Below are 14,497 nucleotides of genomic sequence, written 5' to 3'. Positions count from 1 at the left end.
TCTGAAGACTAGAATGTGTCAGATAGTACACCTGTGAATCCTAGTGATTACAAAGAGAGAGTTAGTCTCTTCCAAAGCAGGATTTAGATAAGTAAAGCTTACCACTAATGAGGTATGTGCTATTGCAGGACTCCCCCCTCTTGCTGAGCTGGCTATGTGTGGGCAACATATGGAATTTGATGAAGAAAATTGTGAATGCATCTGTAGACAGAAGTGTCCCACTGATTTCTTTCAAAGTAAAGAGAACTGCAGCTGCTATTTGTGTAGGGAGAGCCAGGAGAGCTGCGCTCTAAAACACAAGATATTTCATGCTGAAACCTGCAGGTAAGTGTTCCTCGGCATTCAGTATCTACACTCCAAGAGCTGAATTATCTTGCATAGACACTGGAGGTGCAAGTGCTGAACTACCTAGGAGCTCCACCCAGAATAAAATACCTTCCTGCAGTTTGAGAGATAATAACAGCAGAGATGATATTTACAGTATTTACCTCATAGAAATAGTCTAAGATTTACTTAATTAACATGTTTTAAAGAAATCTGGACAAGGATGCTATTCAACTACCAGTATTTATTATTTTTTCCCCACTCTTAAGGGAATGATGTGCAACTGTACTATAACTGAAATTACTGTGTGACACAGAGGATTTAGAGTGAGATACTGAGTCTTGCATTTGTTGGTAGGTAGAACCCATCCCATGTTCTCTGTGACTGCTGAATTCAGTCACATGAACATCTAGGGACAAAGGTTCCCGAAGTTGGTACCCACACTATACATTCCTTATTTGTTTTGTCCTCAGAGCAAGTGATTGTCTAGAGATAATGCAATTTTGTATACATACAAACCTACTCAACCAGCCATGATTCCACTGAGAAGCGGGAAAATTGTTCTGGAGATGTTATACTACATGCCTTTCCCTAACCCATTTGTGTAACTAATTTTGAGGTTTCTTTGACAAAACTCCAGTAGAAAATGCCCTCTTAAAAACACGTTTTCATAGAATCATAGAATCAACTAGGTTGGAAAAGACCTTTAAGATCATCAAGTCCAACCATTACCCTAGAACTCCCAAGACCACCACTAAGCCATGTCCCTAAAGGCCTCATCTACACATTTTTTGAACACTTGGAGGGATGGTGATTCCACCACTGCCTGGGGCAGCCTGTTCTAGTGCCTGATCCCCCTTTCAGTGAATAATTTTTTTCTAATATCCAATCTAAACCTCCCCTGGAGCAACTTGAGGCCATTACCTCTTGTCCTATCACTTGTTACTTGGGAGAAGAGTCTGACCTCCATCTCACTACAACCTCCTTTCAGGTAGCAGAGAGCAACAAGGTCTTCCTTGAGCCTTCTCTTCTCCAGACTGAACAATCCCAGTTCCCTCAGCTGCTCCTCATAAAACTTGTCCTCCAGATCTTTCACCAGCTTCTCTGGCCCCGCTCCAGCACCTCAATGTCTTTCTTATGGTGAGGGGTCCAGAACTGAACACAGTATTCAAGGTGCAGCCTCACCAGTGCTGAGTACAGGGGAACAATCACTTTCCTAGTCCTGCTGGCCATGCTAGTTCTGATACAAGCCAGGATGCATTAGTTTAGTTTGTAAATTTCTCAGAAAGCCTTGGTCCCATGTAGAGAGCCCGGTGCATGCGGTAACTTGGTCTGAAAGTTTATGTAAGGATAGTCAGCATGCAGTTTCTCTGAGTACCTGGTCACCTACAAGGTCCATTCTCATTAACTTCAGAGGTTCATGTATGGAGAAGAAGCTGTGGAAGAAGTAAACTTTGCATCTTTAGGTTCAGCTTTGAAAATAAAGACAAGCATAAAATAGTTGGCAAAAAGTATAAAAATAGCTAAAAGAATCAGCAGAGCTCAAAGTGAGAATATGAGATGTAGTCACTTCTGTGTTTAAGACAGGTGGGAGGGGATCGATGAAATCAGTTGTTTCTAGAAGCCATGAATTTGGCTTCTAGAAATTACTGTCATCTGGACAGAGGACTTTTATGACCACTGTTTCTGGAGAACCAAAGCTGAAGTGTTAGGTGAGTTAAGGTCCTTCATAGAATTTGAGGGGAGCACTATCCACTGCTAACACTCTTGACTTCACTGATCTCAAGAAATGAAAGAATTGCTTAGATGTGGAAAAATGGACAACAGCAAGACATACTGCTGTAGACAAAAACTGTCAGGCAGCAGTCTTATCTTCCTGTGTTGTAAGGGTGTTGACGCTTTCCTAAATGTTGTCTAGACAGCACTGCAGTGTTCAAAGATTAAAAAGTTGAGGAATGTGACAGTGAAGGATTTTCATTTTACAATGTTCTCTCTTTTTGCTTTTCTCTCTTTTATCAAACAGCTGTGAGGACAAATGTCCATCCCAACCCAGAACATGCCCAACTGCAAAACCAGTGTGTCCCAGGCATTGTCGTTGTCCAAAGGAGAAGAGGGGTTCTCATGGGTCCCAAAGCAGAGAAACTCCTTGACTGAGCTCCCTCTATTCTCTGAAAATACACTGCTTTGCAAAGTAGCTGTCACTGACTGACTTTCAAACCATAGTAAACACAAATATCTTCCACATTATTAGCAGAAGAATGAATCCAGTCTGCTTTTATTTATTAATCACTAACTGCAGGTGAATCCTTTGGGTCATTGGCAATTGTTCTCTAAGAGGCAGCAACAACCAATGAAGTATTGGCTGTGTCGAAGAAAGACTGGAAAGCGCTTGTTCAGTGTTACATGATGGAAGATGAAGCTGTTGGTAAAGAGTCACGGTCACTAGTCAGTTTTTCAGAGATTAAGACTAGATAATATTAGCCTCTGAATCCTTAGCTAATGCAGTTCCTGGGTGAAACATTCTTCAGAAATTCAGTGTACAGGATTTGGCTTCTAGTAGGTTCAGCACTGACTTATTTGATCTACTGTCCAGCTTTGATTATCATTTTGAGTTTATTGTACAACTACTGTCAGATGTGCCATATTTAAGTGTATATAAGAAAATAAATACATCAGTTATTCGAATGGTTTTGATCTTCCTCTGTTACTTTAAAACTCTGCCCAACAAAAAGAAAACAAGCAAAACCCCAAGGCCATCTCAAGTACAGCCTTCTTATGTTTGTCCCACTGGGACTGGCTTCTGCCCAAACCCAGGTCAAACCAAGGCCACTTGATCAAATTGTTTCAGTAAAAAAGAGTCATTTTTCCCACGTCTGTTTGACAGTCATGTGTGATTTATTTATTTGTTTCTGCTGTAATGTGTTAATCTCCATAAGGGGGTAACAGCCACACTAGTACTAACTCTTCAGTGTTTTTTAGAAACACATATTTCACTAAAAGATGGTTTTGCTTTTAGCTTACCATGCTACGAAAATCTCTCTTGCACTGAAATTCCTTCCACCAGTGTGAGGCTTGAGTAACAGTGTTTTACCCAAATCAAATACAAGGACAGAATTATTTTCTGAGCCATTGAAGTCAGGACTGAGCCAGCCCAGAGAAAATATTGTCAGCAGTAATCCTGAACTGGATGGTGTCTGATGACTGAATAATTTTTCCACTTTGCCAAATTCTCCTGTTTTACATTGCATTGTGAATGGAGGGAATAGAGCAAATGAAACAACCACTTCAGAGATGGAAAACTTGACACAATACAGTGAACAGAAAATGGGGTTTTGATGTGCCCCTGAGATTTCTTCTTTATATTTCTATAGGGAAAAAATAGATTGATTTAAAATAATATAAGACTCAGTCCTGTAAAATTGATTGAATTTTGGGCAAAGCACTAAGTAATTTAATGTGTCTTTTGTTTGAGTAAGCCATTTAGGATTTGGCCCTGTATGAGGGCTCTGAGCACTTCCTAAGCCATTAGTGATCCAGGTCTGTGCAAACACACTGGCAGGCTGCTTTTCTTATCTCTGGTGGGAACTGGCCTGGGTTCCTCTGGCCAAGCAACACAGTCTGCCCTGTGAACATGCTAGGTGGAGCCCCTGCAGCAAGGTTACCTCCTGGTCCTCACTGGGCTTGCCTGCTGAGGGTTTTCGTCCAGGGGAAAGGCCACATGCAACTAGCATGCACTTTGCATGGACGAGGGAAATGTGACCTCAGTACAAACCCAGGTGAATCAGCTTGTTAACAGTACACCCTCGCACATTTCCCTCCTCCGAGAGGCTCTAAATTCTGACACACGTACATGGCGGGTGAAGTCCCTGAGCTATGTAAAGGTGCATAAAAGGAACAAACTGCCCATCACTTCTCACCCAGCTCAGCTGGGGGCATCCCAGTTTTGTGGTTGGATTGATAACAGGCTAAACCATTAGGATATTCCTCAAAATGTAAGGGAACTGCAGAGGTAAACCAGACACTTAACTTGTGGCTCCAGAGGCATATGGAGTAAAAATATACCTTTGCATGAAACTATACAACAGTATTTGCACAGCTAAATTCTATGGAAAGAGCTTAAGCTTTTGCATCTCCAAGCTTTTACTATATTGGAATTCATCAACTATAACCCTGTATTAATCATACCTGAGTTTCATCAGCATTGATCTGTGGAGGCTTCCTCACTTTTCTGTCCTGACTAGTTAATATTAACTTCTTTTATAAAACAGAATGACTCCAACACGAGAGACAAATAAATATGCTTCAAGTCCAGAAGACTTTTAGATAAAGCAGTTACTAAAAGGCTGAAAATCATGTTCAAAAACCTTTCTCACTGAGGCACAGAGGGATTTGAACACCAGCCACCTTACACCCAGGAGAGTGCTATAGCCATTAGGATACTCAGGCTGGAAAGGTACCATCACCGTCCACCACCGTGAACCCTCCTCTGAGGTTTTCATGCCTAGTCCACTGAAAAACAGACCTGTGCCTCGACGTCTAACTCAGGACTGAAGATCCCAAGGGAAAAGAGTGAGATCTTACTGTGCACAGCAACATTTTGTGCTTAACTTTGTTAAATGTTTGTGCAAATATTTTTGGTAGAAACATGCTCAAAAGAGAAAGTGTGATCTTCAAAAACACACCTGAAGGTCTACATAAAATCCAGTGGTATTTCTATATTTAATCCCCTACAGTGTCTTTTACCAGTGAGGGATTTCCATTTTGCAGCAGCAGTGTGCCAGACAGCTTGTGGATTCAGAACAGGTCTTAGGCTTACCGCAAAGATAGGAAAGTGCTCATGGTGGCATTCACTAACAAGAGTGACCTAAGCAGCCAGCACACTTAAATACTTATCTAGTTTATAACTTCATTGCTCCTTAGAGGTCGTTAGCCCTGATTTCCAGAAGCCTTATGAGTGCACTTTTTTATGCTTTAAATAGGATTGTCAACTCCAGTACACAAAGCTGAAATGCACACTCAGACCTCTGCAGGGTAACAATCTTGGGAGGCATGTGTGCATGCACATGTGTGAATATGCACACACAACTTCACCCTCAGCTCTTTCCCTCCCGATGTAGCACAGGACCTCACACAGCTACTTCTCTCTCTGTTGACCTATTAAATCTGTCACCCAGCTACCTCCAGCCCAAGAGGTCACAAAATGACATGGAGGTAATCACCCACACTGTGCCAGAGCTGGTATGGGAAGGGGAAAATCTTGCTCATGCTGGCATCCTGTACTCAATGATGCCACACACATCAGGACAGTGTTGCAGTCCTGTAGCCTTCCCCTGAAAATCAGCATGACCAGATTTATGCTTAATCTGCATAGGAACTTGAAAATATTTTTCACTAGCTATGTAAACTAATTTCTTTAGTATGAGTACTGGCCATTCTTCCCCTCCTGTTCTGTTGGCTCCTCTTGAAGAAAGGATAGGGAAACATATATGGAAGGGAAAACTTGACCCACCTACTTTTTAAGCTGCATTTGTGTACTCCTGTGTTTGCAGGACAGGCATCTTACAGCTTCTTTCTTTTACAATAAATCCCCATCCTAGCAGATCTTCCACTCCCTAGGCCCCGTGGCAGCCTCTGCATTGCAGCACACTTCACTATTTTCATCCTACTCTCCTGTAAGATTAGAAGATGACCAAAGCTAGAGTATATACTGCATATTTGTAACATTTCACTGAAATACTATGTGGAAAAGATCAAGAGTTTAAGCACAGCACTGTGAATGCCAGTGCTGCTCAGTGATCTTCACTGCTACAGCCCCAAGAAGATCCAGATATCACTAACACTGTGGCATAACCATAAATCCTTTACATGGAAAATGAGGGCTAACAGGAGACTCTGAGTGGAAATGGAAACATGAGCAGAAAATGAGAATTAGATGAGGATATAAAAAAAAACCCATAATGTTATTTTATTTGAGAAATTGTAGATTCTTCTATCCATTTAAAAATATTCAACAAACTTTAAAATAGAAATGCTTTATGTTATCTTTCATATCGACACATCAGAATTTAATATTTACTATAACAATTCAGAAGACTTAAATGAGGTATATAAAATTCATTGCAGATCTTTTTTTTGACTGATGTCATTAGCTCTTAACCTATGGCTAAATGACCTTCTCAGAGGGAAGGTTATTGAGCAGAGAAATAGTCTCTTTGAAGTTTGAAATGCCTTTTATTACCATGTTCAGCATGACATGCTTTTTAAGCATATGGACATGATTTACAGATTTCATCATAGCCAGAATAATAACGCTAAAAATTCCTGCTATGGTGGCTTTTAAATTTTTATATATGAGGGAAGTCTTTAATGTGATATTTGGATTATGGCCTCTACATATTCTTGCTTATAATAGCAATGAGAATACTTACACAGTAATTGTTAGTTCTAAATGAATACACATTAAGTGTTAAAAACATCCGGTTTTGCCAGCTAGTTTTCACTTGCATGTGCTTTTTCAGGTAGGGGGCAAAAGAAAAGACTGAATGAGAATAACAGCAAAATATGCACACTGCATTTGAAAGACTAGATATTTATACATTTGCAAAAAATTATACTTGACTTCCAGAAGGAGAGAGGGATGTGTGATCCTACAAAATGCCAGTGATAATGAAGAAATTCAAGCAAATCCTGAAAGTACTGCTATCATTTATTTCAAAAACTATCATATATATGGGACTGTGACATTGCCCATAGCAAGCATTATTCATAGGAAGTTTGACAGACCACATAAATCTGTCATACTGATATACACTGCAAACATATATATCTGTATGTAACCTTTGGACATCAACTCCAGCTGACTTTTAAGGTCCCTGTTTTCCAGCCAGGGAGAAGAAAAAATTTCATCTATGTTTTTAGGGTTTTTTTGTTTGTTTGTTTGTTCTTGTATCATTGTAAGTCAGAAGTTACACTATTAAAATAAAGTTATTTTACTATTTTGCTCTATGTGGTATAAAAAAAAGGGAAACCTTGAAAACCCAACACAAAATTTGTGGATCATCCTTCAAATGCCCATTTCCCTTGTATTTTCTCAATATCTGATAAATGTGTTTCCACTTTAAAATACCAAAGAGGTTTTCACCTTCCAATTCTGGATTTAAGGAGTGAATTAGTCTCTCTGGATCTACAAGCGGTTACCAGGAGAAATGAATCTATGTTCTCATTTATTACAGTGTACTTTAAAAAACAAACAAGTCAGGCGTTACAAATGGTGTGCTGCCATTCATTTTATTCCTGTCAGACTCCTACATCGGCAGTTACTCAAAAACATCAATGAAGAATTTTCACTTGGGGGGGGGGGAGAAAGTCTGTTTTAAATTAAGCTAAAAGGAAACTGCTCCTTTAGCCAATAAAGCAAAATGAATACATAAAGGGATGCTGTCAGGGCTTGGTCTGTATTTTGACTTCTATGCCATTAACACCCTTCTTTGTTTCCACTTTTATCATACTTTACTACTAAATGTGAAAGGTCCTCCCAGGTTGAGAGCATTGAGGATCCATGACTTAGTATGAATTTCTTAATTTATTAAACATCAAAAGCTACCTTTAAAATGCTTATAGCTGAGTAATCAATCATTTAAATGCAGTCTGCATTAGTTCATAGTAAATATTTTAAAATGTAACAGTGGCTACATAAAAAATACCCAGTTGTTAAGTGTGATTACAAACTAATTAAGAAAAGAAAGTAACAGAGTAGGAAGCATTCCCCCTACTCTTCTGCCCAACTTGTTTTGCAGTGATATTTTTAATCAATGAACACTGTACCTCTAATGTGTGACTTATCACAGGTCCAGCTGAAACTGTGATGCAAATACCAAGGCTAACCCATCAGTTTCTGTTAGGTGACTCACTGGCAAAGCATTTATCCAAAACCCAGATCCCACTGTCTAAGCACATTCATGTGCCTCTTTTGCTCTTTTTTCTTTCTGTCTTAGGAAAGCATTTCTTCTTCCCTATGAACAGGCTAACTGTTCAAAATTGTGTTTGAACACTCAAATATTGTTGCACAGTGGTTATTTAGCTTCACTCTTCAGAATTAAAAAAAACAATATAAGTGATGAAAATCAAAGAAAAGGTCAGCATATTCAGAACTATGCAACGCTTCTTATCAGCACTGTCTTAATAATAAATTGCAATATTTTCCTGCAGCTCAGTTCCAAAGGCATGTCATGAAAATCCCTTCTAGTCATCTGGTCTCTCTGATCTGTCATTTTCCTGGACATCCCCTTTTGAAACTACCCACAGCTAACTTCTGAAGTTTTCATAGCTAATGGTGCCTATGCCTCTCTACCTGTCCCCTGGAGGCCAATCACCTGATCACCTTGCTCTGCTCCACATTAATTAAATTAAACTCAGAGCACTTATATCCAGCCTGCACAAAGTTGGAATCTGTGGCTTCCATTTCAAACCTCAAAGAAGGGTTTTGCATGCCTGAAAGCCTCACTAAATCTTGCCAACTCTAACAGCCAAATAGAAATTACTGCTTCCTCTGCAGACTTTACCTTCATTTTATCTTTAGATATTTAAGGCTATAATAACACTATCAACTTAAAGAACACTTGTTTAATGGATTTAAAAGTATAGTTACAATGACTTATTCTTGCTTTACAATTTAGATCTGGATATATGCTATCAAAATACTGGATAGTTCATGTTTAGTTTCTATAAGAAACTTTAATTCAAACTATAGAAAGCAGGCAGGTACTACATTAATAGGTATCATGAGCACAAAGAACAGTGCTGAAAACAGTCAGGAGCATACATGTGGTAGGGGCATTAGTAGCAGGAAATAACACATATCAGATGCAGGTTCCTCAGCTTTGCACTGAGAATATTTTGCCTCCCCACCAGGACAAATACATTTTGAGTTTCCAATAGCTCCATCTGCTGTTGTCACTGCACCTTTTTTTTCCTCCACCAAGACCTGTTTAACTTTCAGTTAAACCTGTCTTGTTAGCATTTTCATACCAAAACCCCTCTGAAAGTTCTGTTACTTCAGTTTGGATTGACTCTACAACATCAATTTCCAGGATTTTTTAGAAGAGTTGGTCAAGTACAGTCTTAAAGTTACAAACAGGAGACCACTAAGACAGGCCTTCTCTTCTGAGGCTGCTTAGATGCACGAATGCTAAAGCACTTTGATGTGGCCTCAAGGCTGCAGAAACAGAAATTTAAATCTGCAATTAAATGGACAGTAAAATCTAGCAAAACTGGGGAAAAAGTAAACTCAAGTCTAGTCTGGTCAACAGGCTGTGGCTTCGCAACAGCTGATACCAGATCTGTGTGTTACTGCATCTCACTTGAGCCAGACCGATACAGGCAGAATTGAATTTCTGTCAAATTAGTCAGATGACTGGTTAGAGTTGATGCTGGTTGTGTGCTGGCCACAGGGCAGATACCCCTTAGGTCTGCCAGTACAAAGGCTCTTCTGACAGATTTCAAATATCACAGAGAACACGACCATTGCTTTGCACTGTGTGCCCAGGAATTTCTTCTGCCCTGTTCCGGGAGCCCTTAAGCTGGATCATGGACTCAGCTGAGAAGGCAGAAGACAGCCAGCATTCAGGCTTTGCTTGCTGTTAGGGACCAGGAAGGAAACTGAGATCAGGCACTCAGGTGCTGAAGTGGTCCCTGCATGGAAGTGGTAAACAGCTTACACCTAGGTGGTATAAAAGACATTAACCCACAGCATATGTCAATACACTCCAAGCAGCTGCCCTGTACTGGTAAGGGCAGAGACACAATCTGTGTGTAAGCACAGGGGACTAGAAGCCACTTCTGATATATGCCCCCCAACTGCTCCCAAGCCCTCCTGCTCTTTGGCACTTACACTGCCTGATTTGAGGGGATACATGTCGTTTGTGATGGACATCACACAGATATTTGAAAGCAAAACATCCTATATGGAAGCAGTGGCAAAAAGGTGCACCAGGTGTTCAAGTCAAGATAGGAGGTGATGAGAAAATTCTAAGGCCTGGATGCTTTCTGAACCACTGGTCTAGCGGACAAGTCGGCATTTGTTGCCATTATTACAACCAAAGAGATCTCTAAGAACATCAGAGACATGAATAAGAACATGGCTCCAGGTCCATACAGGCTTAGTTGGAGGGATTATATTAAGATAGATCTTCATTATACCAAATTAATAGAACTGCTAAATCTCTAGCTGCTAACTGGTACCATCCCAGACATTGCAGAGGAATGTCAGACTATGTTGATATCTAAGCTGGCCCTACCAGGGCACCAGAATGATGCCAATAATTGGTGACCTATTATGACTGGATCAACTATTTTAAAGTTATTCTCTAGAATTTTAACAGTAAGGCTGACCAAGGCATGTCCCATTAATCCATGACAAAGGTGATTTATAAGATCAGCAGGCTGTTCAGAAAACCTAGAATTATTACAGCTATTAATCAGAAATGCAAAAAGGGAACATCGACCCTAGGAGTTGGTTTTGTTGATGTAGCTGAAGCCTTCAACAGGGTGAGTCATTTTCACATCATCACAGCTCTTAAGCTAAAGGGTGTGGACAATCATATTGTTGCCCTGATTTTGAACTTATATGACAACGTTAATACCTATGCTGCCCTGAAGAATGAACAGTTGGATGCTATGGGGATCTGGACTGGTGTAAATCCAGTATCTCCAATATTGTTTAACTTATCTATGGACCCCTTACTGTGCAAGTTAAAGGAGGAGGGAAGCACGATCCAGCATTGCATGAAAATTGTAACAGCTGTGGCTTTTGCAGAATACTTGGTTCTGTTGAGTGGGTGCTAGGAAGAAATGCAGGAAGTTATCAAAATTTTAGAGGTCTTCAGTGATCATCCACCAAGCTGGGGACAGAGTAGCAAATTCAGCCTAAGAGGAGGGAGGCTGAGAGGGAGATGACAGAGCAGAGTATCCAGCAGACAGTTTCCCTGCCTTTTCAAGAACACCAAAGTGGTCTCCTCGAGGCAAAACAGTATCTGCTACCAGACCAAAGCCACAGGAGCCTCTTTCAGTGTCCTTCATCTTCTCTCTCCATTAACTAGATTTATTAGGGTGCTTTAGGGAGCTTTAGAGGACTAGGCTTGGAGGCAGTAATTACTCTCCTGTCACCGGTTTAACATCTTTACTCTCTGCTTTACATATCCCATAGTCCCTCTCTGACCTTGTATGTGCTTTAAGTGAAGGAGTGAATGCACTGAGTTCATTTTAGAAAGGCAAAAAATTTTATTTCCTTCTCAGCTGTTGGTCACTTCACAACAGCTTCACCCGAGATCAGGGCAGGACAGACTCAGGGTCTGCCCAGGATCAGTTACAGTTCTGTGGATAAGCAACACAACAACACAGCCAGCAGAAAGTGTGCCATACCCCACCCTCATGAACCAGCCATGGACAGAAAATTTAGCACTACCTTTTGCCAGCTTCACACTGGCAAAGATTCTTCTCCTTTCCATTAAGGTTTTGTTTTCCTAGGCTTCTTGGTAGACAATTTTTTCGAGGTCATTTGGACATGACAGCAGGAGGAGCTGCTGATATAGGGGGACTGATTTGGACCACTAACAGATATGACATTAAGCACAACTAGACATGTTTAATGAAGAACACAGATGTCAGACAACCAGAGCTAACACACCAGGCCAACGGCAGGAAGGCTTGGCGACCATGCTTTTCCTGACCTCCTTCAGAAAGATGTTCAGAGCCCATGGCCAGCTGCTGGGAAAGCACCAAGCCCTCTCCAAAACTCAGATAAATATATAGGGATAAAAACAAATCATAACTTCTGTGGCATATAGAGATATTTCTGAGATTAAATGGATCTGTCCTATGGAAGGTTTTGCAGGTTGGTGCCAGTTTTCTGGATTTACACAGTGGTTGGTCAGCATCAGCTTATTAAACACGTCAAAAGCCACTTCTTTTGCCAAAGAGAGGGGTTTCTGTGTTGAATACCAGTTACAATTTCTCTTTGTATTTTTTAAGCTTGCATACCAACAATTACAACTTCTCTAGAAAGTACACAAAGGAGGAAGGAAGGAAGGAAGGAAGGAAGGAAGGAAGGGAGGGAGGGAGGAAGGGAGGAAGGGAGGAAGGGAGGAAGGGAGGAAGGGAGGAAGGGAGGAAGGGAGGAAGGGAGGAAGGGAGGAAGGGAGGAAGGGAGGAAGGGAGGAAGGGAGGAAGGGAGGAAGGGAGGAAGGGAGGAAGGGAGGAAGGGAGGAAGGGAGGAAGGAAGGAAGGAAGGAAGGAAGGAAGGAAGGAAGGAAGGAAGGAAGGAAGGAAGGAAGGAAGGAAGGAAGGAAGGAAGGAAGGAAGGAAGGAAGGAAGGAAGGAAGGAAGGAAGGAAGGAAGGAAGGAAGGAAGGAAGGAAGGAAGGAAGGAAGGAAGGAAGGAAGGAAGGAAGGAAGGAAGGAAGGAAGGAAGGAAGGAAGGAAGGAAGGAAGGAAGGAAGGAAGGAAGGAAGGAAGGAAGGAAGGAAGGAAGGAAGGAAGGAAGGAAGGAAGGAAGGAAGGAAGGAAGGAAGGAAGGAAGGAAGGAAGGAAGGAAGGAAGGAAGGAAGGAAGGAAGGAAGGAAGGAAGGAAGGAAGGAAGGAAGGAAGGAAGGAAGGAAGGAAGGAAGGAAGGAAGGAAGGAAGGAAGGAAGGAAGGAAGGAAGGAAGGAAGGAAGGAAGGAAGGAAAGAAGGAAGGAAGGAAGGAAGGAAGGAAGGAAGGAAGGAAGGAAGGAAGGAAGGAAGGAAGGAAGGAAGGAAGGAAGGAAGGAAGGAAGGAAGGAAGGAAGGAAGAATGTTTCAAATAGCATTACAAAGTACTTTGTTTCTGACAGGTTGCCATTTCTTCTGAGAATAAGGATCTGATGGCCTCCTGGTTCACCACCTCTTCTTTCACAGCAGGATACCTGCTACTGCAGGTGAGAAGCCTCCCCATTTCTGACCTCATCAGCAGCTTTTTATCCTGAAATTCAAGTTCCTGCCACCCCAGAGGAGTGCCTGATGATGAAATCAGGTTTGCCAACACTGGTCTCGCCTTTCTGAACAGGAGATAAATTCAGTCAACAAGCAATGTTTTTGTTCTTCAGCACACTAACGTCTTTCATGTCTTTCAGTCCCCAGAATGAAGAGCTTAATTGCCATCTTGGTCCTTCTTGGGATTGGTGTCTCCAAGCTGCATCTTGTCCAAGCTGCAATCTAACCAGGAATCCAGCCAGAAGTCCAGTTTAGGTCAGCTTGTACTGCCATCCATGACACACATATTTGTACAGGAGGAGTGACAACAGAATCAAATCTTAAAATTCGTACCAGAAATCTTGGCAACAAGAAGTAGCTGCCAAGCAGAATTTTGGGAACATGTAGAAAAGGGATGAACAACCCCAGCACACTGAGGTAACATCCTTCTTGGCAGTCAGCTGCAGTCAGGCCAGTGTTGGAGCTGCCAACAGCTGATTGCAAAACTCTTTGAGAAGACCAGAAATACACACCCAAGTGATGCACACCCAGGGTGCCAGAGCACAACTCACACCACCCAGTCGTGTTTCTCTAAACTGACATGCCTGGCCTGCCTGTAAAAATGGTGGCATTTGTATTTTATTTTCATTTAGAGAGAGCAAGCTTCCAGCAGCTGTGGCAAGAGACAACATCTCAGGAGTTCCTGCTGTGGCCGAGCCCAACGCTCCAGCAGAACAGTTCCTCCGCAGGTCAGGGCAAAGCCCTTTTGAGTTTCAGAGGACACAGCTTACTTGATAAACCACTCCGGAGTACATTTTTTTGTGCACAAGATTATTTAGAGTATTTTATCTGACAGCAACCTGCCGAACAGGGTTTCCCACCACAGTAACAACAACGCCCTTGTAGGAGAACGGACGCCCAGCCGTCCGGAACCACACCGAAACACCACCAGCAGGCCTGAAGCACCGCCCGTTCCCCCGCCCCTCTCCAGCACCGGTGCGAGTGGAGCCCGCCCCACTTCCGTTAGATCCCGTCTCCCGCGACGGCTCCGATTGGCGATCTCCTTTTCCCGCGTGACGCAGCTCCGGGCGGTGATTGGCTGCGTCGCTGCGCGGGGCTGGAGGCGGGAGCACTCGGATGCGGTTGCCGTGGTGACCGGGCGGCCGTTTCCGGAAATGGGAGGGCGCCG

The 14,497-nt window shown here is 42.1% G+C and overlaps 1 protein-coding gene across 1 annotated transcript in view; it reads left to right on the top strand.

Moving 5' to 3' along the window:
- The window catches only part of VEGFD (vascular endothelial growth factor D), a 30,262-nt gene extending 27,253 nt beyond the window's left edge, over nucleotides 1–3,009 (top strand). The window contains exons 6-7 of the mRNA XM_005151458.4: nucleotides 129–324; nucleotides 2,348–3,009. Of these exons, the coding sequence (XP_005151515.1) occupies nucleotides 129–324; nucleotides 2,348–2,474 (323 nt within the window). The 3' untranslated portion in view covers nucleotides 2,475–3,009. The remainder of the gene's footprint in view (nucleotides 1–128; nucleotides 325–2,347) is intronic.
- The last annotated feature ends 11,488 nt before the right edge of the window (nucleotides 3,010–14,497 follow it).

This window comes from Melopsittacus undulatus, chromosome 2 (assembly GCF_012275295.1).
Source record: "Melopsittacus undulatus isolate bMelUnd1 chromosome 2, bMelUnd1.mat.Z, whole genome shotgun sequence".
NCBI lineage: Eukaryota > Metazoa > Chordata > Aves > Psittaciformes > Psittaculidae > Melopsittacus > Melopsittacus undulatus.
Note: the sequence above shows the minus strand (reverse complement) of the source record. Positions and strands in the feature narration are given on the sequence as shown.